The sequence below is a fragment of the Corythoichthys intestinalis genome, chromosome 7 (genome assembly GCF_030265065.1).
Source record: "Corythoichthys intestinalis isolate RoL2023-P3 chromosome 7, ASM3026506v1, whole genome shotgun sequence".
Lineage (NCBI taxonomy): Eukaryota > Metazoa > Chordata > Actinopteri > Syngnathiformes > Syngnathidae > Corythoichthys > Corythoichthys intestinalis.
In genome coordinates, this window is record NC_080401.1 from 43,331,982 (window position 1) to 43,358,642 (window position 26,661).

General features: G+C 37.8%; 1 protein-coding gene across 1 annotated transcript; it reads right to left on the reverse strand.

The window, feature by feature from the left end:
* On the reverse strand, window positions 1-26,661 carry tmem59l (transmembrane protein 59-like). The gene is made up of 8 exons (XM_057841983.1): window positions 26,342-26,661; window positions 22,275-22,380; window positions 21,978-22,072; window positions 21,768-21,920; window positions 7,114-7,219; window positions 6,885-7,005; window positions 6,709-6,826; window positions 1-3,349 (listed from the first exon to the last, which is right to left on the reverse strand). Exons 1-8 carry the CDS (start codon window positions 26,630-26,632, stop codon window positions 3,182-3,184), a joined length of 1,158 nt encoding a protein of 385 aa, XP_057697966.1. The 5' UTR covers window positions 26,633-26,661; the 3' UTR covers window positions 1-3,181.

Sequence of the window (26,661 nt, forward strand, 5' to 3'; positions counted from 1 at the left end):
AACAACAAAAAAAAAAACGCTCGTCATTGTTATTGTCGATGAAAAGACTTTATTCATTGTTGCAATTATTGAATATGAACAGCGCAGTAAAAAGGAACCAATTCAATATTTGTAAATTCACATCATATTCTTTGTGATACATGTTCACTTCATGATTGATGGAATGGCTTTTGCTATTATTGTCGTTTATAAGTCCTTCTGATCATCTCGACATTCCTTCTGCCAATGATTGTTAGTATTATACACTTTCTAGGCATGTTTAGGGTAAATAAGAGCACAAAAAAAGTGAGTTATCTACAGTGGAGACGAGCCTTAGTGAAGATACGGCCAATCGGGATTCAACTATGAAAGCTTGACTGGGCATGCACGCTTCTTTTGGGGGATTCCGAGAGCGCTAAAGGACTGCAAAAAAGCACAAAGCAAAGTGTGCTCCATCACACACAAACAATTGAATTGGCTACACCGTGTGCTTCTGATTGGGACATACAAAATTGTGATTGCACACGGCACACATATCGTATATACTGAACGTACTTCAAACAGCACCTGAAGTAATAATGGGAGCATTTACATCGTATGCGTTTAAGTTAATATACAAGAATTTTCAAGTAATTTTAGAGCCACGCTGACAAGAAAACTTCAATTTAACTACCATGATGAAGTTGTGATGTTCGGGAAGTTGTTATTGTATCATAATGAAGTGATTTTTAAGAGAAAAAAATATTGTAATGTTAGCTGGAAACGTGTTCTGATTTTGCGAAAGTGTTTTTCAAGGAAAAAAAGTGATAGTCAGGAAACAATGTGAAATTATTTTCTTTCACAGTGGGGCAAATACATATTTAGTCAACCACTAATTGTGCAAAAGTGTGTAAAATGTCTCCCACTTGAAAATATTAGAAAGCCTGTAATTGTCAACATGGATAATTGTCAACATGGGTAAACCTCAACCATGACAGACAGAATGTGGGAATTTTTTTTTTAAAAAGAATTTATTTGCAAATCATGGTAGATAATAAGTATTTGGTCAATACCAAAAGTTCATTTCAATACTTTGTTATGTACCCTTTGTTGGCAATAACGGAGGCCAAACGTTTTCTGTAACTCTTCACAAGCTTTTCACACACTGTTGCTGGTATTTTGGTCCATTCCTCCATGCAGATCTCCTCTAGAGCAGTGATGTTTTGGGGCTGTTATTGGGCAACACAGACTTTCAACACGTCAGGCATGCAGGATTTGAGTCCCTGGCGGCGCATTGTGTTACTGGTAGTAGCCTTTGTTACTGTGGTCCCAGCTCTCTGTAGGTCATTCACTAGGTCCCTCTATGTGGTTCTGGGATTTTTGCTCACCGTTTTTGTTATTATTTTGACGCCACGGGGTGAGATCTTGCATGGAGCCCCAGATCAAGGGAGATTATCAGTGATCTTGTACTGTATGTCTTCCATTTTCTAATAATTCCTCCCACAGTTGATTTCTTTACACCAAGCGTTTTACCTATTGCAGATTCAGTCTTCCCAGCCTGGTGCAGGTCTACAATTTTGTGTCTGGTGTCCTTCGACAGCTCTTTGGTCTTGGCCATAGTGAAGTTGTGAGTGTGACTGACTGAGGTTGTGGACAGGTGTCTTTCATACCGGTAATGAGTTAAAACAGGTGCCATTAATACAGGTAATGAGTGGAGCCTCGTTAGACCTCGTTAGAAGGAGTTAGACCTCTTTGACAGCCAGAAATCCTGCTTGTTGGTAGGTGACCAAATACTTATTTTCCACTCTAATTTGGAAATAAATTCTTTAAAAATCAGACAATGTGATTTTCTGGTTTTTTTTCCCACATTCTGTCTCTCATGGTTGAGGTTTGCCCATCTTGACAATTACAGGCCTCTCTAATCTTTTTCAGGTAGGAGAACTTGCGCAATTGGTGGTTGACTAAATACTTATTTGCCCCACTGTATCTGGAATTCTTGTTATTTTACAAATAAAGTCAGATAATTTTAAAGTGACTTTATGGAAATCAGCAAGACTATTTCTGGGGGGAATTTTGCAATTCAAAAGAACAATAGATTTAAACAACAAAACTATCTTTCCTGGCTTTCACAATAGGCCCAGGGAAAAAATAAAATAAAATAAAAAAGAAACTAGATAAAGATTGTTCAAAATTTCAACAACAAAAAAAGTTACATGAACAAATTTATATGTATGCATATTTATATTTCTTGAACTAGAATGTTTTGAGGGAGATTTTTTATTTCCGCAAAAGAAAATTTAGTTGTTTTTTTGTTTTTTTTTTTTGTTTGTTTTTTTGATTTATTCAGATTCTTTTTTTTTCCTCCTGCCAAACATGGGAAAATATTCCCTAATAGCAGGCGACTGCAAGCCGGATCTAGCCTCAACTTGCCAGATCGCATAGCAATCACTCCCGCTTATTGTCAGTGCACCAGACGCGGCCCGGATCAGCACTATCACAGTCCAAATGATAGGTTACCCACTGTTCCGGGGCGGACCGTGCAGACCGGACGTGCTCAAAATCTGAAATATAACGGTTGACGTGTGACGTCACTGTCAGCGCGCACCTGAAAGGCAACTGAACAGAGCAGCTTCACATCAGCAGATGGCAAAGTTGTATGGTAAGTGCTTTATTCAAAGTCATAATTGTGTTTTGAAGTCACTGCTTGACTGTATTCTCTTTTAGAGAAAAACTTCCAGTTTAACTTGTTTTTCAATCCATATTTTTTCTATTTTTCAAAAAATGCTGGCATTTTTCTCAGAGCAAAAATACCCTTTTGATATTATCTGGTATTGATTTTGCCATTTTAGTTTCAGTGAGGCTCTAAAACTCCTTGTTAAATAATCCTCTATGTCTATGGTTACAATGTATATTACAGGCAGCTCAATGACTTTGCATGGCACTTCAGTCTTTGAGAATGAATACAATACTTTCTGCTCTTTGCGAGGACAAAATGCTAGGTGAGCGTGGAGTACAAAGTTGATGGCCGTACCTGGACGTTCGTGACCGTGAATGGGAGATGGTGAATGGACGATGAATTTAGAAAAGACACCAAAGTCCTCAGACCGGCCATCCAATCAAACAACAAAATAACTATGACTCGGAGGGTGTTGTGCTCCTTTCAAAATAAGAATAATATTAAAAATAAATCCAGTGACTGAGTGAGGGGAATCCCTGGTATCTTCTAGACACGCGTCTTGTCAAGGTCCACCTTGACTGGTAGCGGTCCGGCCTCCTGGTCGCCGTCGACGGACGCCCGTTTGATGCTCACAGCCAGCAGAGGGCTCAGCTGGAACGGATTGACCTTGGGCTCTACGTCGTCGAGGAACTCTTTGTCACCGTTGATGCTCAGCTAGCGACAAATAGCGGGGTAAAAGTCATAAAACAAAGTTTATTGATTCCTAACTCATTAGCTGCCATTGATTGTGATGGACCTATAATCTTGACTTGGAGTCAAAATGTATTAATTATTTCCAGAGGTGGGTAGTAACACGTTACATTTACTATGTTACATTTACCTGAGTAACTTTTTGAGAAAAATGTACTTTTGAGAGTAGTTTTACCAAGCAATACTTTTTACTTGAGTAGATTTGTGAAGAAGAAACATTACTCTTACTCTGCTAATCTGGGCTACACTAAAGTAGAGGAGTTCCAAAAAAATCGATTATTACATGCATCGCGATTCGACACGTGACGATTTGATTACGATTCATTAAGGTTCAAAAACGATGATTTTTCCTCATAACTTTATGACAGCCGCTCGTAGCGGAACGAAATTCAAGACACGTCTGCCGCCCGGACACCGTTAACGGACGCACGTTTACTGGGAGAGAGATTTACGCCTTTTTATAAGACTGGAAAATAAACTTGTGTATGAGACAGGCAGGACCAGAAGCGCGACTGGTACAACACCGGCGGATGCGCTTTTGTGCGCAAGTTATTTTTTTTGCATGAGAGGGGAAGAGAGATAGTTCATTGCTCCTTGTCTTTCAGATGTCCAGCACTAGTTTTAAGGCATTTCAATTGAAAAATGTCCTGAGTGTGTTGCTAAGACCTGTGTGTGTCTATAAGAGGTGAGTACATGAACCCCCTTGTACTGTTTAGCCCTTATTGTTGTTGTTTATGAGATGTTAGTAGTTAGCGCCGAGCGCTAAGCTAATTAGCTAATTCGCTAACGTGTATTTCATATGCAGAACGTGTAAAACCATGATTAAGTACAGCGGTAACACTACAAACGTGCGAAATAGTACAGAAATCTGTCGTTGCAAGTGCTGCCTGGGAGCCGACAGGCGTGTGTGCGCATGGGCGGGCAGGGAGAGAAGAAAGTGCGTGCTGTAATGAGTGTGTGTGCTCGGCAATAAACGCCACAAGTTAAAAGTGATCAAGAGCAGTTGTGATTTCCACCTGTCATTCCAAGAGTTACACAAGGGAGGTAACACTGCGAAAACAAAGTGTATTGGTTAAAAGAAGTCTTATTTCTCAAGACACTTTGTTTGTTTTGACACAGAAAATGTGGAATTCATTCCACCAGTGTAAATTTTATTGTATTATTGAGAGAAATAAGTACTCCCTTTAAAATGGTTAATGTTTTTGCACTTTCTTGTAAAAAATAAATAAATAAAAAAGCAGCTTAAAGGCAGCCTTTTGTTGTATGGGCATGTTTCTATCGTTCCTGTTGAATCATAAGGATATTTTAAATAAATAATGGACATAAATTTGTTTGGCTACTTTATTAATCAGTAATGTACGATGCATCGATAATCGTGATAATCGTGATAACCGTGATAATCGTCAGTACCGTGATCATCGTTCAAAAATTGAATCGTAGCACCCTGAATCGTAATCGAATCGAATCGTGTGGTGCCTATGATGGCACACCCCTACACTAAAGTCATTACATTTTTCCTTGTTATTCTACATATTGACTTTATTATTGCCAAAGATGCCGAGAATAGCTGTCTCAGTTTCACCAATGAGACATCACAGCCAGTGTTGCCAATAACGCGTCTGTAATCTGATTACTTTCTTTTAGTAATGAGTTATCTAATGGGTTCATTTTTCCAAACCAGTAATCTGATTAAAGTTAGTTTCCTCAGTGTCTGTGCTTAAGTATTTTGTTATTGCCTCATAATGTATGTAGAATTAAGAATATTGAAGTCATGTACAAAGAGCATTTTGAATAGAAAATGCTAGAAAAACATTCCTGGTACGTGTTTCCTTGGTAACCACTCACAGCTACTTCCTGTTTTGGTCTCGAGTCACACGCGCCTGTTGTTTTGGGACTTAGAAAAGCGTGGGCCAGGCTGCTAGTTCGGGTGCACATTCGAGCCAAGTGTTGAGTTGTGCTCTTGATTATTGTGCCGTCAATTTGCATTGTTTTACATTGGCACTGATATGCTGTTAACCCTAACCCAAAATTAAACATTTTTGACATTAGGCCTAATCTTTGAGTTAGCTGAGTTTAATTAGTCGGTGGAGTTGATTTCAACAAATTCCATTCAGTTTGTCAGTTATTTGTTAGTTTCAGGGCTCCCGAGTGGCTTAGCTAGCACGAGTCAATTGGCGGTTAAAATCAACTCCATCGACTAATTAAACCTCCGCTAACTCGCAGATTAAGCCTTAAGTGAAAAATTCTGATTTTCCCCTTTAAATTAAATTATCGATAAGTCAATGACATGCGATGATATTTTTTTGTTGTCATTCTTTTGTTGAGGCGGCAAAGGGAGAACAATTGGTAAAAAGTAACTGATAAACTACTTTTAAAGTAATTTAGTTACTTCGATAATGAAGTAATCAGTACAGTTATTAGATTACTTTTTCTAGGCGTAATCAGTAATTACATTACTTTTTAAGTAATCTGTGACAATACTGATCGCAACAAAAACCAGTGGTCTTGAGGGACTCCACTTGAGGGACAGTGGTCACTCAAGGGGACTATTATTCAAAAAGTTACTTTCTACAATATTAATGTCATAAAATATTTTGAAAATAAATCCTGGAAATTTCATTTGCGAATGAAATTTGTAACTATTATAATAATTATTATATATTAGTAACATACGGTATATTTTTTCATTTCTATGATTGTTATTTTTTTGTAATTGTTGGGGTTTTTATTTTGAAAAGTAAGAATAAAAAGAATGGATTGGACATATTTTTTTCAATATTATTTTTATTGTATTTTATTTAACTTTACTTTTATTTTTATTGTATGTTGACATTAAATTATTTAAATGTATTATTTAATTTTTTTTTTATAATTGTTATTTTCTCAGTATTGAAAAAGTACACAGTAAATATATTGGATTCATTTTTTAATGTTATATAATTTACTTATCTTTATTTTACTTTTTTTTTTTAACGGAAAAATTTTGATGAAACCAACTCATTTCTAGTGTTTACTAAAGAACGTTGACTAATAAGTTGACTATAATATTTTACCATGGTGATGGAAGAAAGTACGGTGTTTTAAAAGTTTTATTTTCTATCATTTATCATTTATTATTTGTATTTACTGTATATATTTTATTCATGTAAAAAAAATACACTTAATTCATTCGCTGCCATTGACAGCAGCAGACGTCCAATCCTTTTAGACTGCGATCATTATTGACCGCCAGCCTTCCCAGGCAAAATGGATTGGACATCTATCACAGTCATTGGCACTGAAACCTGATCATACACTACCAGTTCAAATGGCCGTACTGGTACCTGCGTCTTGATGTGCTGGTCTGGCGCTGTGACCAAGCTTGCACAGCTGAGCCACAACATGACCATAATGGAGAGGAAGAGGCACGCCGCCAAAATCCAACGTGGCAGACCCGAACGCCTGAAGAGTGGAGATTTTGAGTATGCGGTGCATATTGGGAATAACCATCAGGGCTCACCTCGACATGCAGCCCAGGAAGTCATGTTCGGCAGCGGCGGCACTGTCTTCAGCATGCTGGACCTGATGCTTGCCTCTGCTTCCTGTTTTGGAGCCCGACTTCTCGCCACGACCCCTCACACCTGGAAAAAAGGATTGAGTCGGCTTAAAAGAATGGTATTAAATATTTTAGTAGATAAAACTTTGGAATCTGTTACAAGAACAGGTTTTTTTTAGAGACTTGCACTGACCGTGAGGCTTCTGTGTGTGCGAGTGCACTTGAGGCCAGGGCCCGTCAGCCACATCGGAGCGAGGAGCCTGCAGCTCGGGAAAAGAGTACTCCATCTCCGGTTGGCTCTGAGGACGACGAGGACGAGAAAGAAGACACTATTAAACCATTTAGTTTAGAGATGTCCCGATCTGATATTTGGATCGGATCGGACGCCGATATGGGCAAAAAAATGCGCATCGGTATTTACATAATCCATTCCAGTTTTTGCTTCGGTTTCCCTAAAATCCGGTCCGCATTTTACGGCACACCTTGATCACACTACATTACCGTCTCCCAATTTACCGAAAGACTTTATCGGTAAAAATGTCAGCTGTGTGGGATCATTTCACCTTAAAGGACGACAAAGACGAAGAGGCAGAGTGCAACATATGCCACAATAAAGTCAAGCGTAGTGGTAAAGCTGTAAGAAGTTTTAATACAACCAACCTAATCAAGCATTTAGCGAAATACCACCACAAACAATATGAGGAGTATGTTAAGAAAACCGAAGACAAAAAGAAAGGTCCTACGCAACTAACACTGGCAGAAACTTTTGCTATGTGTGACAAACTGGCACTCGACAGTCCCAAAGCCCAGGGAATAACAAGAGTCATTGCCGAAGAATTCATTCTGGATGACGAGCCATTATCTCTCTCGTGAGTAAAGACGCACCATCCAACACTTAGAACCACGGTACAACATGCCCAGCTGTCATTACATCCTTGAGCGATTCGGCCGTGGAAGATTCGAGAACGATTCACAAACATCCAAATTCCGATTATTGAAATATGTCAAGTAAAGCGGAACTAATACACAGCGCGGTCTTTGGGACGCAATGAGAAACGGACCACATTGCGTCCCGAGAGTAAACATCATGCTTGTCACCCGGGTAATGCCAATGCTCGACTCACGGCTTTAGCTCAACTCATGCCGCTGGATAAAAAACACAAGAATACCTGACTGCTGCTGACAGCCGCTATAAACTACGTCAACGTCGTTTTACTGGAGATAATAGATATCATATTTATATAGAACTAGATGCAAAACGACAGACTTGACTGCGTTAGCAAGATTGAAGTATGGAAAACTAGATGCGTTAGTAAACAGCCGCCATCTTAAAGCAGGAGACTTCCCTAGTAGGTTGTTGTGAACCTTCCAAGCGAACCTAATTAACTTTTAATCTAAAATACTCCTAAATTGGCAAAATCTTGACTTGAATCTGTCTTCAAAAGAGTTTTAAAACTTTCACATGTCGAAAGTAGACAGAAGGGAAATTATGGAATAACGGAAGTAATTTTAAGAACTTTAACAGTTAATTCGCAAAATTAAATGAATTGAATGTAGTTTAAAGCTGCTGATACAGAATGGGGACTTGAGTATTTTATTTACTGTTTTAAAATGTTAACTTGATACTGAAATAGTCGTTTATTTAAACCTGAGAGGCTTTTTATACAATTATTGTAACTAATGCACGAAACATTAAAAGCATTTAATAGCTTGGGGGATTTGGGGGATTTTCCACTGAGGTTGTTTGTGTGTTTTGCTTTTTTAAGACAGTTTACAATATTATTTGCACGTTTTACTGACTGACTATGCCATTTTTGTTTGTTATTTATAATGTTTTGTGTTTGTCACTGAATAAACAGGTCAGTTTCTTGTTACCAACCGTTGTGTGTTATTCAAACTCACCTAATTCAGCTGGCTAGTTGTTATCAAGAGTACTAAAACTCTTTTCAACATGAGTCTGACAACTAAGTAAGGAGGCTAAATAAACTTTAACACATGCTCAGATAGGCCGTAATCGGTATCGGCCAGTATCGGTATCGGATCGGAAGTGCAAAACAATATTGATATCGGATCGGAGGTGCAAAAACCTGGATCGGGACATCCCTAATTTAGTTGCACTCTAGTGCAGTGGTTCTTAACTGGGGTTCGATTGAACCTCAGGGGTTCGGTGAGTAAGCCTCAGGGGTTCAGTGAAGGGTAAGAAACGCAGAGCTCTATTTTGTACATTGACTATATCCAGGCAAAGTGGCATTTTACACCAGGTTTTGGACTGGTTTGCCCTCAATTTACAGGCTTTATTCTATTTCTTTCAACTGGTAGCCCTCTATCTAATGGGAGGAGAAATCGGTTTGCTCAGTGGAAGGTTGACTGGCACCCAATGTGAGGAAGTATAACAGATCTGCAAACAACGTGAACTGCGTAGATAATTTAAAAAATGCTTCATTTTACGCAATGAATATAGTATGTGATGCAAGGACGCAACAATAAAATGAAAATGTAGACATGAAAACAAAAACAAAAAAACAGTGCGAAATGAAATGACTTTAATTTTCCAACGTGAAAATAAACAGCAAAAGGCAAAATTATTTGTAGTAAATTTGAAAACTGGAAGAAATTTGAACAGGAATGCACTAAAATGTTAGCTTGCTCAGTTTTGAATTCGTTAAAAAATGGCTTTATTATGAAATTCCCGAGGTTTCGGTGAATGCACCTGTGAAACTCGTGGGGTTCAAAAGCTTTAGCAAGGTTAAGAACCACTGCTCTAGTGTTACAAGAAAGAATGAGTTAAATGTTCATACAACCTTTTTTAATCCACTACAGTCATTAATCAAGAGCAGTTCAGAAATTTAATGTTTCAGAACTGTTTCTTTCAAATATTTAGAAACAACATATACTAGGATGTGCAGTCCCATTTAATCCGATTCTTAAGTACATTATCGTTTGATTATTTACCCATAGACTCATGGGCGGATTTTGCGGAGGGACCAGAGGGGCCAGACTCCCAGGTGGCCGAAAAGTGTAATTGCATGTAATTGACTTTGCTACAAATATACAAGTTGTAAAGCAATAAAACTGCTACAAATATTAATGAAATGACCAAAAAAATATATTTTTATAATCGGTCAAAATTAGACTTCAAACAGATCATGTGACTAGCAACTTAGACGGTCATTTGCTTTGCTATAATCCCCCCCCCCCCCCCCCCCATAAAAAAATAAAATAAATAAATAAAAATAGGGGACAGCAATTTCATTTTGCAAATGATTTTTTTCTCTTTTATTGAATTTTTTTTTTTTTTTAAGCAACTTTTTTTTAGATTAAATGATTTAGACACAAATGTCCTACCCATAATATGGCCCAAACACATAAAGGATTGCTCAAACAAAGAAAACTTTCTCGATACAAAATTAAGTGTTCAAATGCAAATTTTTCAATCTCAAATTTTTTTTTGCATTCAAAAACTTTTTCCCTGATTGAAATTTTTCTTTTTTTGATTGAAGCGATTTTTCTTTTTAAAAATATATTTTTTGAAGCAACTTATTTTTTGATTGAATAATAAAGACAAAAATGTCCTAGCCAAAATGTGGCCCGAAATCAAATCAACATTACTTCAATCAAAAAAAGTTGCTTCAATTAAAAAAAAAAAAAAAAAAAATTCAAAGAAAAATAGTTTTCACATGCATATTTTTTTGGGTTTCAAATCTATTTTTGCATTCAAACACTTTTTTTTTAATATATATATATTAAAGCGACTTTTTTTTTTGTTGAAAATATTTATTTTAATTGAAGCAACTTTTTTTTTTTATTGAAGCAACATTTTTTTTGATTGAATAATAAAGACATAAATCTACCTTCATATGGCTCCGCCCAGGGGATACAATTTTTGACTAGGGTAACTACATTGGCACGACACCGGTGGACCTACCATATTCAACGGATGACGATCTTGAGGAAAAGTATTGCCTAAGCAGCCTGATTTAGACTTCCCCTCAAGAATGATGGGAAACAAAAAACGCTCATTGTCAATCTATTATATATTATATTATTATAAATATTCTTGTAAGTTAATTTTATTGCTGACACTGCATTTCGGGGTCATCAACATGTTGTGCCCCCCCTGCCCCTAAAGTCCAACTCCGCCTATGCATAGACTCCACCATCAGTTGACAAAACAGCTCCCACAGACATTGCGCTACGCCTTCCCTAGGGCGCCGGATAAAAAAACAATCATACCTGACTGCGGCCGACAGCCGCTACAAACAACGCCCAGTTGCTAGTTGCTACAAACATACGGCTACAGTAGATATCATATATATGTAGAACTAGATGCAAAATGACAGACGATGGCGGTTTTAGAACATGTATTATTAAACCGAGACGAGAAATGACAGAATTTCCGGCGTTACAAAACAGCCGCCATCTTAAAGCAGTACTAAAGCAGTGACTTTTCTAGAAGGCTCTGTTGTAGCGAATCTAATTAACTTTTTATCTAAAATACTCCTAAATCGGCAGAATTTTGTCTTGAATCTATCTTTAAATGATGAAATAGTTTTAAAACTTTGACAAACGTAGACAGAAGGGAAATTATGGAATAACGGGAGCAGTTTTAAAAACTGTAACAGTTGATTCACAACATTAAATTAATTGAATGTAGTTTAAAGCTGCTGATACAGAATGGGGACTGGAGTATTTTAATTAGTATTATTTTTGTTTACTGTTATATGCTCACTTGATACTGAAATAGTAGTTTGCTTTAGCCTGAGAGGATTTTTGAACAATTTTGGAACTAATGTACAAAACATTAAAAATAAATAAATAAATAAAAATAAATAAAAAAAGGAAGGGGTGCATCAATAATCGTTTTATAATCGAATCAGAGCCTCTGAATCGTAATCGTAATCGAATCGTTAGGTGGCCAAAGATTCTCAGCTCTAAAAAACACTGCCATAAAATAATGCAAACTGGTTAAACTTGAGAGTAGCTGAGATCTGTCATGACAGAACATCGCCTCAATGCTATCTGGCGCCATCTCGCGTCGTGAATGGGTATAACGTCTAGACCGCGAATATAAGACGACCCCCACTTTTTCAGTCTTATTTCAATGCAAAAAAAACCACCGTCTTATATTCGGGCCAATACGGTAATATCCCTCCTCTTCGAAGGGGGTTGAGGACGTGGCATGATATTATTCTGTCGGGGCTGCGCTTGTGCCAAAGAAAAGTGCGTTCGAGGGGAAAAATGGACCAGCACATTCAGCAAGAGAAAAAGGGGAAATAATGTCTGGACATAAGAAAAATAATTAACTGAATATCGTTGGGTAAGTTCTAGAGATGTCCCGATCGATCGGGTCATTTTCAAAGTATCGGAATCGGCAAAAAAATATCGGCCATGCCTTTTTTAATATTTATATATTTTTTAATTAAATCGTTTTCTAATTGTATTTAACGTTACAGACATAATATGTTCCACTCATCCAGTGTCTTAAGTTTAGGTTTAAGGTAGGGTTATCAAATTTATCCCGATAACGGCGGCAATTAATTTTTAAAAAAATGTGTCACGTTAAAATATTTAACGCAATTAATGCATGCGCTGCACGACCCACTCACGCATTGTCGCGCTCAATCTGTAATGACGCCGTTTTACCTATATAGAGAGATAAAAGGCAGTGTAAAATGAGTAGAGTGAATTTTGGCAGCCTTTGGAGCCTTTTTTTAATTGGCTAAAGCCTTACAATCCCTCTCCCGACGATTAGAAATATCATGGGAAGCAATGTGGGGAAGCAAGGTGGCAATTGATCTTTTTCTTAACACCTTATGTTATTTCCCAACGCAGAGAAGATATATCAATTGGTAGCACTACGCACAGTCATGATTCCACTTCCCATCATGCATTTGGGCATGGCTACAGTATCATTTACTGAAAGCTCAACAAATACACTAGAAGGCAATATTTAGTTACAATATACAAAGTTACAAGTCTTTCTATCCGTGGATCCCTCTCACAGAAAGAATGTTAATAATGTAAATACCATCTTGAGGCTTTATTGTCATAATAAACAAATACAGTACTTATGTACTGTATGTTGAATGTATATATTCGTCCGAGTTTTATTCATTTTTTTCTTAATGCATTGCCAAAATGTATATGATCGGGAAAAATTATCTGGAATGATTGGAATTGAATCGGGAGCAAAAAAAAGCAATCGGATCGGGAAATATCAGGATCGGCAGATGAACTAAAACGATCGGGATCGGATCGGGAGCAAAAAAACATGATCGGAACAACCCTAGTAAGTTCTATCCTAACAGCATACATGATGTGAAAACAGTCTAAATGGCCTATTTAACTGAATTCATTGTATAATGCTAATAAGGTTGCTTATAAGTTGGTGGGGACAATTTACGCATCCTGAAAAGTTGGTCGTGTTATGTCCATACCTGCCCTATGAAAACCTGCGCCCTTTGTACAGTACCAGCATCGGCTGATACCACACAGCCAGGTATCGGGAGCAAAAGATAGTATTGGTTAAAAATAGTTGAAACCCTATTTCAACTCCATTCATAATCATATTTACAGCTTTTCCCCATCTTTCACATAACGTCAGTGTTGCACTCATACGCCATCTCCTGTGTGATGCGCGTTTGTTCTGTTCCCCGGAGACCTCATTAAAGACGGATTTTTGCCTGGCCGCTGCCCATGCCTCGATGCCACAATCACACTGTTAACGCCCTCAACAACACACATAAAAAACACACTTTCTGTCACACATCTAAATATTCAAAACGGTATACATTTACGTATGTTAAATGAGGTCCGCACCACAAAAAGCAAACACTAAATTATAGTCTCCAAGCGAACAAAAAACAACATTTGCGGCGTCCGCGTATCCGACTTCTCCTAGCAAACGCTGCTCTTCAACGTGTCATCAAGTGCGCATAAACCCAGCCGTCCTTTAATTACGCAGCCCAAATTGCAATCTGCAGTTTGGACGCAGTGGTTGCCGGGCGAGACTAAAATCGTTCATATTGTTTCACAGCACATATCATTACTAACAGCTCCCAGGAACTCTTTATACCCTAGCTTAATTATAGTCAAATGTTTGTTGTTCTTCCACGTAGAGATCTGCTGATAGAAAAAGAAGGGATTTTATGGCACAAGAGGTCTTCCGAGGAGGATGGTCACAGAGCTGAGAGGAAGTGGCGCGGCTGAAAATAACTTTAACGAGCTGCGATTTTGTCGGAGAAAACGCGTTGTCCTCACTCGCGCCCTTGCTCGCTCAACCTTCAAAAACGCGTTGAATTCAAAATGAGACACTCAATAATGTATAATGCAAGTCATCATTTATAATTTTTTTTACAAATATAGTGTAACATTAACTTACAACTCCTCTGATTTATGATATTTAAGTAAGTCATTTGGTCTTTTTTTTTTTTTGCCAACACACAAATACAAAATGGACACACTCACAATTAGCATGGAGAAGCTAACATTGAACTACAGTCCCTGACAAAAGTCTTGTCGCTTATCCATTTTGTAGAAACAATTGCTAATAACCTGACTTTTAATTATTCAATTGGTTTCAGAAAGACCCTCCCAAATGATGTTGAATGTACAAAAATATGTTTCACTGAAAAAAGATTTATTATTTAATGAAGACATAAAGGTTCAATTATGGCAAGATAAATGTTTTGTCGCCTACAGAAAGCAGTAGTGGTGTCAACAATAATCGATGCGGCGATGCATCCCGATGCGGGGCATGGACGATTCGATTTGATGCGGGCAACAAGCCGAATCGATTCAGCGCATTTTAAAATATATAAGTACGTTCAAAAATCTTCCCTGCGCAATTCCGGTGATGCAACGGATTTGGTTTCCCCATTTGTATTATTATTCTCATGTTTCATTTTTTACACACTGCATACCTCTGGTCAAGTTTCCCACCAACCTCGTAGAAGCCAAAATGTCTCCAGATGTCTGCTTTCAATGTATTAGGTGCATCGATAATCTTTCTCGCTCCCTCTTTCTTCGCTTCAGCCATTGTTATGTTATGTCCTATCTCTTTGAGGTTAGATCTTGTGCCCGAACCCGAACGGGTCAGGTCGGGCCCAAAATGTTAAGCATTCACGTTCGGGTCAGGTCGGGTCAGGCCACCGCCCCGACTAACAAATTATAAAAAAAAAAAATATTTTAAAAATGGGATAAAACCGAGAGCAGGCTCTCTGTATTGTGCATATGCTTGTGCACGCACATGAACGCCGTGGCGCTGCCCACTTTTTCTTCTTCTCCTCCCGCTGTGGCGCTTGCGATTCGTTACGAAAGACACTTTTATTTATGCAGACAAAGGCAACAAAAATGTGATCCTTTTGAATCTTCTCCTCTGTGTGTCTGCAAAACCACATGTTTTTTTTTATATTAAACTTTCCCGGCGTTATTTCGTTGTGTAAATGCTTTTATAATGATCATAAAAATATGTAGACTATTTAAACAATAAGAAAACTTGCGTTTTTTTCTGCCAACTGAGAATTCGTTACGAAGGACACTTTTATTTATGCACACAAAGGCAACAGAAATGTGATCCTTTTGAATATTCTCTGTGTGTCTGCAAAACCGTTTTTTTTTTTTTTTTTATATTAAACTTTCCCAGCGCTATTTCATTGTGTAAATGCTTTTATAATGATCATAAAAATATGTAGACTATTTAAACATTAAGAAAACGCGTTTTTTCTGCCAACTCGAAGAAATGAAAATAAATTGCTGCTGCTGCATTTTTTTTTTCCGCGTCACTCCAACAAAAAAAAACAAAAAATCGGGCTTTTCGGGCTGGGCCTGCAAATCTAGTTAATTGATCAGGCTCGGGCTCGGGTTGGACTTTGATACCAGCGGGCCGTGTCGGGTCGAGCTGGATTTTTTAGACCCGATCTAACCTCTATTGCACATATATAGTGGGCTAGGCCTACATTTTACTTTTGTTCTACATTGTAATTTAGTTGATGTTTTGTTTGCAACTGAACTGATCCCTGGATTGATATTGCGATAAAGATGCTGCTGCACTACAATATTTTCTTTGTCGTTTTCTTTAATATTTACTTGAATATTTTTATTGATGGGTCGTTGTGACTGAAATACAGTGACTGTTATTACTGATTTTGCACAGGAGTTCAGATGTTGCACTGTGTGAAAGGCTGATACTGTGTGTAAAAAAGAGAAAGCCCTGATCTCATTCAAAGCACGAATTAAATGCTGTGATCTGTTTTTTTTTTAATATATATATATGAAAGTATTTGCATTTGACTCCAACCAGGAGTGACACAAGAGCCAATAAAAAGTTGTTTAATGTCTGACCGCTTGTGTTGCCTCATGATTCACGAAAAATATGCTTTGCTTTAGAATTTTAATGTATCCCAGGTTTTAATGCATCGCGACGCATTGGCGAATCGAACCGAATCGAAACCCTCTGAATCGAATCAAATCGAATCGAATCGTGGCCCTCCGAATCGTAATCGAATCGAATCGTGAGGGCAGTGCCAATGCACACCTCTAGAAAGTAGTGTGATAATTGAACAAAAAAAAGTACTTCAAATACAAAAATATGTTACACAACATAGGAAAATTAAGTAGTGGTGCTGTGAGATACAAATTTAATATTTTGTATGACTTCCATGGGCTTGAAGGACTGCATCCATGCGATTCGGCAAGGATTCATACAAGTTATTGATGAAGTCTTCAGGAACATCAAAGAAAGCAGTCTTGCATGCCTCCCAGAGTTCATTAACATTCTTGAGTTTCGTCTTTCATGCTTCCTCTTTCATCCTACCCCAGACATGCTCAATGATGTTCATGTCTGGTGACTGGGCTGGCCAGTCCTGGAGAAATCTCGGGCCAAGAAAGGAAGTGAAGAAAAATAGTCAGGAAACGGAAGTTGGAGGGATCTTGTGAAGACGCGTGAGAATTTGAGAAAAATGTGGAGAACAATCGGAAAAAATGCAAACGACACTGGAGCAGTGTTTAAAAAAAAAAAAAAAAAAAAAACGAAACTATCGTCAAAGAAGGATTAAAAAAAAAACTATCTTGATGAGATAGACGGTGACGGCCAAACAGCGTCAGGTTCCACCAGTTCTGCGGAGCTCACGTTTCGTTACTCCTGAGCCCGAGCTTGAAACCAACGATGAAGATGATGAAAAAAATGAGACCGATCTTGATCCTGACTCATCAGATTACTGGGAGCCACCTCATTCAACCGGGAGCAGCCGAGAGCCATCCCTCTTGGTATGTGTGCAAATAGTTCAACAGTTTAGTTATGTGTAAATAAATTGTTACTTTGCGATCAAAACTTCTATTTGTCTTGTTGTTTGTTATTTTGTAAAAGGAAAACATTATTCAGATGTTTGGGATGTAACTAAAGCAAAAAATAGCTGTGTTAAAGTCAAAGTTATGTTTGAAATGTATGCGTTCAAAAAAAGCTCAATTTCTCTGTATTTTCATCAGAAATTGGAAAATTGCTCAAACCAAGCTATTTTCTAATGCTGATTTCTAAAGAATGGAAAACGATATGAACTTAATTTTTCTCCTGCTGAAAGAAGAGAGTCTAAGCTTTCTTTTGGTGGGTTCCATGTTTATATAGCAACGGAACAGAATTTTCTGTGGGCCTTGCAAAATCAGTCAAAATCCAGTAAAACGGCCGGAAGCGAAGGGCCTTGCTCCGGTGAAAATGGCTGGGAGTGAATGATTTAAGTACTTGATAATCACTTAGCACAGACCTTTAAAGGCTAAAGCAACATTGCATATTCTCCCTGGTCAATACAAGAAAAATCTTACTACCAGTCTGGAGCGCAGCTTGAAGCAATTTCTAACACCGGTGAGCACTGCTACGATGCAAGCTGACTACTCCACGTACAATACAAAAATGTCACGCATGGTGGACATGAGAGAAACTATGTCAAATGTTAGTCTCGTTGTCGTTTCGTCACGAAAACTGGTATTCGTCTCATTATGTTCTAGTCTCCCAAGCCATATTTTTAGCTCATCATCTGTCAGGGAAGTTCAAGTTTGAACTCCGAGACAAGTGTTACCTCGATAGCTATATTAGAGAAATAAATACGACCACAACCATGGATTTAGTAGGTTTTAGTACAAGACCTCTTGGGTACAGACGCGGAATAACGCACAAAGTGCCTCTCCGCATTTGGACCAAAGAGAGATACATGGCATGCCTCTATTTATGGGTTGGCACCATAGAAACGAAACCGAAAACTTAGTAAAAACATCTCAAGTTACAGAAAAACATCTCTCATAGGGAAAAACCACCTTAAGCTATAACCTTGAATCACCAGCTGTGGCCAGGAAGTTTGATAAGCCACAGTTGCTGTATTGTACTCATTCAGGGCATATTGGAAACAGCAGGAAAATGACAGTTCATATTTGGGCATATTGACTCCGTCTACAATCGTCAAGGCTATGAGAAGGCCCACTCAAAAAGATTACAACAGATTGTCCTAACAATGATACTCTATGCTATAATGTTCTCATGCAAGCATAACAAAAGCATTCAACATAAAATATATAATGGTTGTGTTTAAAGCATGAATAAATTCTCTCACATCATCGTTACGTCATTGCCGTGTTAAAATTGTTTGACGATTTTCGTTATTGTCATTTTAGACGAAAACAACAGTTTTTTTTATACTATCCTTTCATTTGGTAGATGGGGTGTACATTTGTGTCCAAAATTATTTAACCACAACTTCCATATTGTGTTGTAGCAAGTTTGACAATTTTTTTTAGTGCTGCAACAATTAATCGATTATTTTGAGTAATTCGATTAGAAAAAAGATTCGAATAAAATTTTGCTGGTTCGAGTATACGTTTAAAGTTGCATTGTAATGGTTTGTTTTGAAAGTGTTTGCATAGAATTTTATTGATTTGGGTGGATATACTGCCCTCTAGTGGCAACAGTGAATATGACATAACTCATTTTACATGGCTGAATCCAGCGACTCCTGTTAAGACCAACATAAGCTAAGTTTTTGTTTGAGCTATTGTTTTTTTAATGCATTAGTAATTTAGTTTATAGGTATATTTAGCCATTTTTTGTGGGAATATGTGTTTGAACCCTTTGTTAAGAGCATTGTTTAAAAATTTTTTTTTTTTTTTAATGTTTGCATTTTATAGCATTTAAGCTACAGTCTTTTGTTGTGTAAGTTAGCCAATTGTTCTTTTGTTGTACTTAGATCCTCATTTATTATTTTTTTATACTGTTTGAAGCTCAGCTGAGGTACTTTAATTTTTCATGTTCCTTATCCGATTACTCGATTATTTGAACTAACTAGGTCATTGATTAATCAACTACTAAAATAATCAATAGCTGCAACCCTAATTTATTTATTTATCTTATTCATAAACATATAAAATAAGGACTTATTCCGTATTTCAGTGATCATTTTCTGCCACCCTGTTGATGGCACCTAATGAAATAATAATACCAGGGCTGTCAAACGATTACAATTTTTAATCGAGTTAATCACAGCTTAAAAATTAATTAATCATAATTAATCGCATTTCAAACCATCTATAAAATATGCCATATTTGTCTGTAAATTATTGTTGGAATGGAAAGATAAGACACAAGACGGATATATACGTTCAACATACTGTACATAACTACAGTATTTGTTTATTATAACAATAAATCAACAAGATGGCGTTAACATTAACATTCTGTTAAAGCGATCCATGGATAGAAAGACTTGTAGTTATTAAAAGATAAATGTTAGTACAATTTATAGAAATTTTATATTAAAACTCTTAATTAGGGATGGGAATTGATAGGATTTTTACGATTCCGATTCCATTATCGATATTGCTTAACGATTCGATTCTTTATCGATTCTCTTATCGATTCTAATTTGGGGAAAAAGAAGAACAAACGTTTTGATTGGCATCGAGTTTGTTTAATCAGAAGTCACAACCTTACAAACTCAAAACGAGATCAAAAGAGGCCCAAAGCCTCAATGTTAACTGTGGCAATAAGTGGCAAATACACAAGAATGTGTAACATTTTACTGAAACATTTATCTAATAGAAATAAAAAATATTGGTATATATTGGCAGATAGGTTGTTGTTCTGCCTTTGGCAATATGTGTTAAAGCAGGGGTCCCCAAACTTTTTCCTGTGAGGGCCACATAACTTTTCCCTTCTCTGATGAGGGGCCGGGGTCAGTTTGTAACAATAAGTGTGACGATTGCAGAAGTGCATAAATGTAAAAAAATATTGTTTTTCAGAAAGCCACAACCACATAACCCTTTCTGGATTCATAATAATAATAATAATAATAATAATAATAATTAATAATAAAAACACTATTAATTAAATAGATAATAACCAAATAACCCTCTCTGAATTATTCAAGGAAAAGGCCAGGAAATAAATAACACGATTGAGGAAAAAAAAAAAAAATTCAAAATGGCCGGACCAAATGTGGAGACGGACCTATTTGGGCCGCGGGCCGCAGTTTGGGGACTACTGGGTTAACGTGTAGTATTTTACCATTACATTGAATTGCATTCCTTTTAGTTTTTGTGGCGCTTACACACTCAAGTGGGGGCGCCCTTGCGCTTCTTCACGCGAAGAAGAACGCGCTCACGTGAAGAAGAGCGCGCTTACACCCAAAGAAGAAATGCCGCATCCAAGTGAGTGAGCGAGTTAGTGAGAGAGGGAAACACTTCTACGAGCCTACGTTCTTTGTTAATGTTAATATCTACTGAGGCAACGCCTGTATGTATCATCTTTTGTGTTGTCGTTGTTGTGTTTCCACTCGCGATCGGACACTTAAATCCAGTTGTGTAGTGGTTTGAACGATGTGCTAATGCTAGCGAACGAATGCTAACCATTTGTTATTACTGTTATTAGCAGCTAATCATCGCTGATTTACGTTGATGCAAACCTGTTTGTTATTGGGGACGAAATTGATTTGTTTCATTTCTATTCTTAGTTTCACTCTTCAAGTGATGGTTGAATAAAGTCAGCAAATTATACCAACGTCTTCTGCATCGTCATTTGGGAGTTTAGCTAGCTGTATAGCCAGGACTGAGCCTTAGCCTCCCTGTGAGGACAGCGCAGTCGTATTCCCTCCCGATGCAGTAATTTCCACCTTGCAATGACTGCAAGTCGCTTTGTTGTAATTTTTCCTCGTGAAGTGAAGACACACTTTCGAGCGTTTGAACCTACGTGCTGTCATTGTTATGTTTATGGCTGCAATGCTCGTGCTTACCCGTCGTAACCTTTCATTTTCACACTCTTTTCTGGTGAAGTGTAGTCAAACTTTGGAGCGAGTGGTTCTTGGCGCCATGCTAGTTTGATGCGTCTGGACAACAACACATGTCACGACGCAATACGCGTCTTTAGGAATCGTTAAGGCTTTTTCATTGTGATGTCGAGGCCTCGAAACACTCGGAACCGGTTCCGAATTGGAATCGGATTTCGATTTCCATCCCTACTCTTAATGTTTTCGTTTTAATAAAATGTGTAAAATTTTCAATCAAAAAAATGAACTAGTAGCTCACCATTGTTGATGTCAATAATTACACGATGCTCATGGTGCTGAAACCCATAAAATCAGTCGCACCCAAGCGCCAGCAGAGGGCGCAAAACACCAAAAAACACAAGTAACAAGTGGACATGACACCGTGCTGTCATTTTAATCTGTTTGAGCGTGCATGTGCGTTAATTGCGTCAAATATTTTAACGTGATTAATATAAAAAATTAATTACCGCCCGTCAACGCGATAATTTTGACAGCCCTAAATAATACCCTATTTCAAATGGATGACAATAGCTTTTCAAGAAGTTACCTGAAAAACAACAACTTTGCCGTCATCAGCCTGCAGGTAAAAAGTCCAAGTGGAGGAGATGAAACTCTGGGCAGAGCTGACGATGTCATTGCACCAACTGGACACGGCCTCCATAACAGAAGGTGGCTTGGGGCGCAGGGTCATTGCTTTGAGCTGCAGGGGAGATCTCTGTCATTACATTTCTTCACGCACGTGAGAAGATTTTCTCACCTTCCTCCTCTTGATTTCGGGTTCAGACGGCTGGCTGGCGCAGCCGGTGTTGCACGCGTCCTGTTCCAAAAGCTTGGCATAAGCCTCCTGGCACGCTGCCGACACACATAAAAGGATAAACTAATTCATCTAATCTCTGGTGAGTATTGATATTTTTTAAAAATCAATGAATATACTGTAAACTAGCATAAATAAACAATCTGTACTGCTTTTGATCCCTGCAATGGCAAGAAATGTGTAACACCAAGGTGACGTATCCTTGGAATCAAACTGAGAGCCACAGATGGAGCCGCTCACCTCCCTGACACTCGTCCTTGCTGGTGTTGAAGCCGGCGTTGCCGTTGACAAACTGGCAGATGGAGTAGAGTCGACAGCCGCGGTAGCAGGCGTTCATTATGGAGTCCTATACGAGAAGAACACCATGTTAAATAGCTCTGTCTGGCAACAAATTCAGCATTTACTGACCATAGTTAGATGGGATAAGCTCCACCACCCCCTGCAACCTTAGTGAGGATATGCAGCATGGAAAATGAATGAATGAGTGATTTTTTTTTTCAATATTTTTTTATTATAATTAATTTTAATTATATATAATTATAATTTGTTTACAAGCCATTAGGTTTGGACATCTTTGTAATCTTATATTTATTGTATTTTATTCGATTATTTTTTGACTTTTTTTTACTAAGTATTTTTAAAAATATATATAGTATATTGGGCTGCAACTAACGATTATTTACATAATCGATTAATCGGATTATTAATTAAACGATTACTCGATGAACCGAATAAATGTCACTTCTTTCAATTACCCTCATAATTTACCTCAAAGTTGTTTTCGGCATGGCGTAAGTAGCAATGAAGACAAAATGGATGACTATTTCTTTCACCTGTATCGATTATCAAATACGTTGGCAACTAATTTATTAATCGATTTAATCGATAAGCTGTTGCAGCTTTATTAAGAAGCTAGTTTAGACAGTGAGATGTCTGAAAATTGGAAAAAATGTGAATTGTTGTTTTCCAAAGTAATAGATTTTTGTTCATGTCCAACTTTGACTTCACAAAAATATCATGAATAAATCTGATAGTATTTACAACTATGAAGTAATATATATGTTATAATTTCAAGAATTTAGACAAATTTGTCCTAAACGTCCTAAACGATTAATTGGTTATCAAAATTGTTGTCATTTAATTTGCTAATCGATTAGTTGTTGATTAATCAATTAAGTGTTGCACCTCTAATTGTATATCAATAGCAATGGATATTATCTGTTAAATTGTTATTCATTTCTGTTTATTTATTTATATGAACGTTTTTTTTATATATATATATATATACAGGGCGCTGGAAGTCACTAACAGCAGGGGAAGCTGAGGATCTTTTTTACTTTTTCCCATCCGAAAACAGCCATTTAAGTCTCCATACAAGATATGCACAATGGCAGTACGCATGCATGCTGGATAGTACACACAACTACAACTACGCTACTATAATGACAGCATTCTATTTCACCTACACTGTGTGTTGGAGTTTTTGTATCGGAAATAAAGGCACCGTGCATTGTAATGCAAATCCCCGCTGCTAGATGGCGCAATGACATACGAACACATTTGAAAACGAAAAAGGCCAATAAGCCTTGGTTTAACACCGCCTTTTCACAACTCTAAAATAAATTGCACACTAATATTCAACAGCACTCTGCACGGCAGCAGCTCAACAGCAATAACAAACAATACTATTGCTACAATGCAAGCATGTCTTACCTACTTGAATACACCAAAGGTTTCCTTTCTGGACTACACAGTCTAAACTGGAGCAAACTTTTCCTCGCTGGGCACATTTATGGAACTGTCATCATAATCATCTTCATTTTCGACCTCGAATTGAATTTTTTATTTTTGTAAAAATCGCTAATTCCTTTGTGAGCCATCTTAACACCTCCTCTGTCAACAGTTAACTTTTCCGTTCCAATTGTGCCTTATTCAGCGTGACCTGGTATCAAGCAAGGTGTCAGGTGGTAACCATGTTATTGACAAAAAAAGAAAAACTTTTTGTATATATTTAATCTCCAAAGTTAAATACACTATTCTTGCAATGTTTTATTTTTAACAACAACACAAAAACAATCTACCAAAACACCCTTGCCCCAACACTAGGGGGTGCTGCAGCACCCTCAGCACCCCACTACCTGCGTCACTGTTTATATATACAGTATATGGCGGAAAACACAGACGGGGTTGAAAATGCAGTTTCTGCTCTTTCACCCCTCTTTAAAATAAACTGCTGTATTTTAAGCCAAAAGAACTGATGTGTTTGATAGAACAATATGTCTATATGGTGCCATAGCAGTTTCATGGTGTGTTAAGCCCCCGAACTATTTTTAATTTGTCCGTTTTACCCTGGAAACCCCAGTTTACAAACGTTCCACAACCGCTTTGTGTCAACCTAGCAATGAAAAGAAAGTAATTGTTTTTATTATTCGAAATGTCTGTCATTTTTAGCTTAGAATCATTAATTGATGTCTAATATTTTGTTTAAAAAAAACGACTTTAAAAAAATAATTCACTTGCATATTTTAAACTTTTAAACAAATTACGTCACGATGGAAAATGTAGCTTCTGTAAATAAGTCACGGATATCTACCTCATAACTATCGCTTAATTGTATATTTTTCGTTACTGTCGCATTTTCCCCAATATTTTAGATGATAATAATCGACCAAAAAAAAAAAAAAAAAAAGTTTAAAAGAGTAACTATATGAAAATCAAATCTCGACCACTCCTTGATGTCTGCGATTTCTGCATCGTGACCCTTGTTATATTATCATGTTTCACCCAAAAATCCAGCTGTGGCCATTCACAGCTGTGTCTTGACACTCGGTGATACATGCTACATGGAGTTTTTGGATCGAAAAGAGGTACGTAAGCGATTTTTTTAGATGCCCTCCTGTTCAAATTTTTTCTTCCCCCAGACAATTGGGATTTTAAGCTTTCCAATGATGTATCACACATGCATATCGGACAATTTTGAAATTTGGCCAAATTGGGGGTCTTAGAGCAGAACTTTAAGTCACCTGAGTGTTGAGAGTTTTCCGCCATATATATATATTTTTTTAATTGATTGGACAACTTTTTAATGTTTTTTTTAAATTTTATTATGCGGTAATCGTGCATTTTTACTATATTGCAATATTTTTGCTTATTTTTATCATTTAGATTTGGTTTTATTTATTTTTTTTATTATAATAATTGGGTTGGTGTCTATTGCCGTGAATAGCGGCCAATTAGATACTGCCTTTACTTTAAAAAGAAAAGTCTACTTAACTCAACGGCTACCGTCGACTGCTTCAGACGTCCAATATATTTTGACTCTTCTATTACCGACAATCAAACTGAAACATGATGATTTGATGAATGTGTTAAAGGTGCAATGAAAAACTACAGTAAGTGACTTCAAAATGAGAGCAGACTAAAATGTTAACAAATATCAATTAAAAAAAAAACTGAATTAATCTTCCTTTCCCACGGTTTTTGCCCCGCCCACTAAAAAATCTCCAAACAAAATGATGTCACAACCAGAATGTGCCACAGATTTTTGCAGTCTGCTACCATGCTACCCATAGGCTATCTATTCTGATGTTGTTGTGAGACCGTTTTGTTATTCTGTCAACATGTACTAGCTAGCGCAGAACTAGAAAGCTAGGAATACTAATAATCAATTATGGTAGTGATGTCGCAAGCAGAATTGCTAAGGAAAAAAGATGCATTATTTTGGATGGAAACCTATGCAATGGTAAAAGACAGATATTTGAGTGCCAAAACTACTGCAGTGCAGTTACTTTCTTTTTTTTTTCTTACATGGTCACTATTTCTTAGGACCGTGAGAAAAAGTGTCAACACGAATCAGATGAGAAACAGCACCCTCTGGTGGCCAACTTTGGCATGACAGGCATGCAGCATCATAACAGCCTTGTCATCATCTCCGCTGCATTTCCGCGTTTACTGACAACACCACTTTACATCATAGACCTAATTAGAATAATTATTTGAATTATTAACATCCTCCAATATCCCGGGTCGCGGTCCGCACGGGCTTGCGGGCCCATTGTCCCGCAGCAGGATGCGAACGAGGGCCACACCTGAGGGTGGGTGAAAAAAAAAAAACATCCAGTGTTGCAAAACCCATTGTGCATCTACCGGCCTCTCGGACACGCTTCCATCCGCAATGCTTGACTCAAAATCGGTCGAGCAGGATAACGCTGCGCCTAAAATAAAACCCGTGTCACATCGAGAATTCCTAATGACTAGTCACATTGCATCAATTTCATGCATTCGCATGCATTGCAGTCATGTCTTACTTTAGCGGGGCCTTTGTTTTTGACGAGGAGCTGGCATTGCTTCTTGCAGTAGCTGATGTCGCCCAGCTGGTTATCGAACACCTCCAGGGAGGACGCGGCGGCCGCGAGGCCCGCCAGGAGCGCCGCGAGCAGGGCAGGGGAACAGCTCATGCTTATGGCCGGAACGGAGAGCCTTGTGGTCGGCGCGAGGGAGAGCTGGAGAGGGCGAAGACCGCTGGCGGAGAAGGGAGATGATGCTCGATCCTGCTTTTTCCGTTGCTGCTGCCTAATGCTGGATGCTCGTGACGTCATGTATCCTCAGTTCCTCACTGTGCACCCCC

Excerpts from the sequence above, each read along its gene's own strand:
- tmem59l (XM_057841983.1), bottom strand. The coding sequence starts at position 26,632 with ATGACGTCACGAGCATCCAGCATTAGGCAGCAGCAACGGAAAAAGCAG. Across the intron at positions 21,921-21,977 it reads CCGAAATCAAGAGGAGGAAG|CTCAAAGCAATGACCCTGCG; the intron begins GTGAGAAAATCT and ends TCTCCCCTGCAG. Across the intron at positions 6,827-6,884 it reads TTCCTGGGCTGCATGTCGAG|GCGTTCGGGTCTGCCACGTT; the intron begins GTGAGCCCTGAT and ends TCCACTCTTCAG.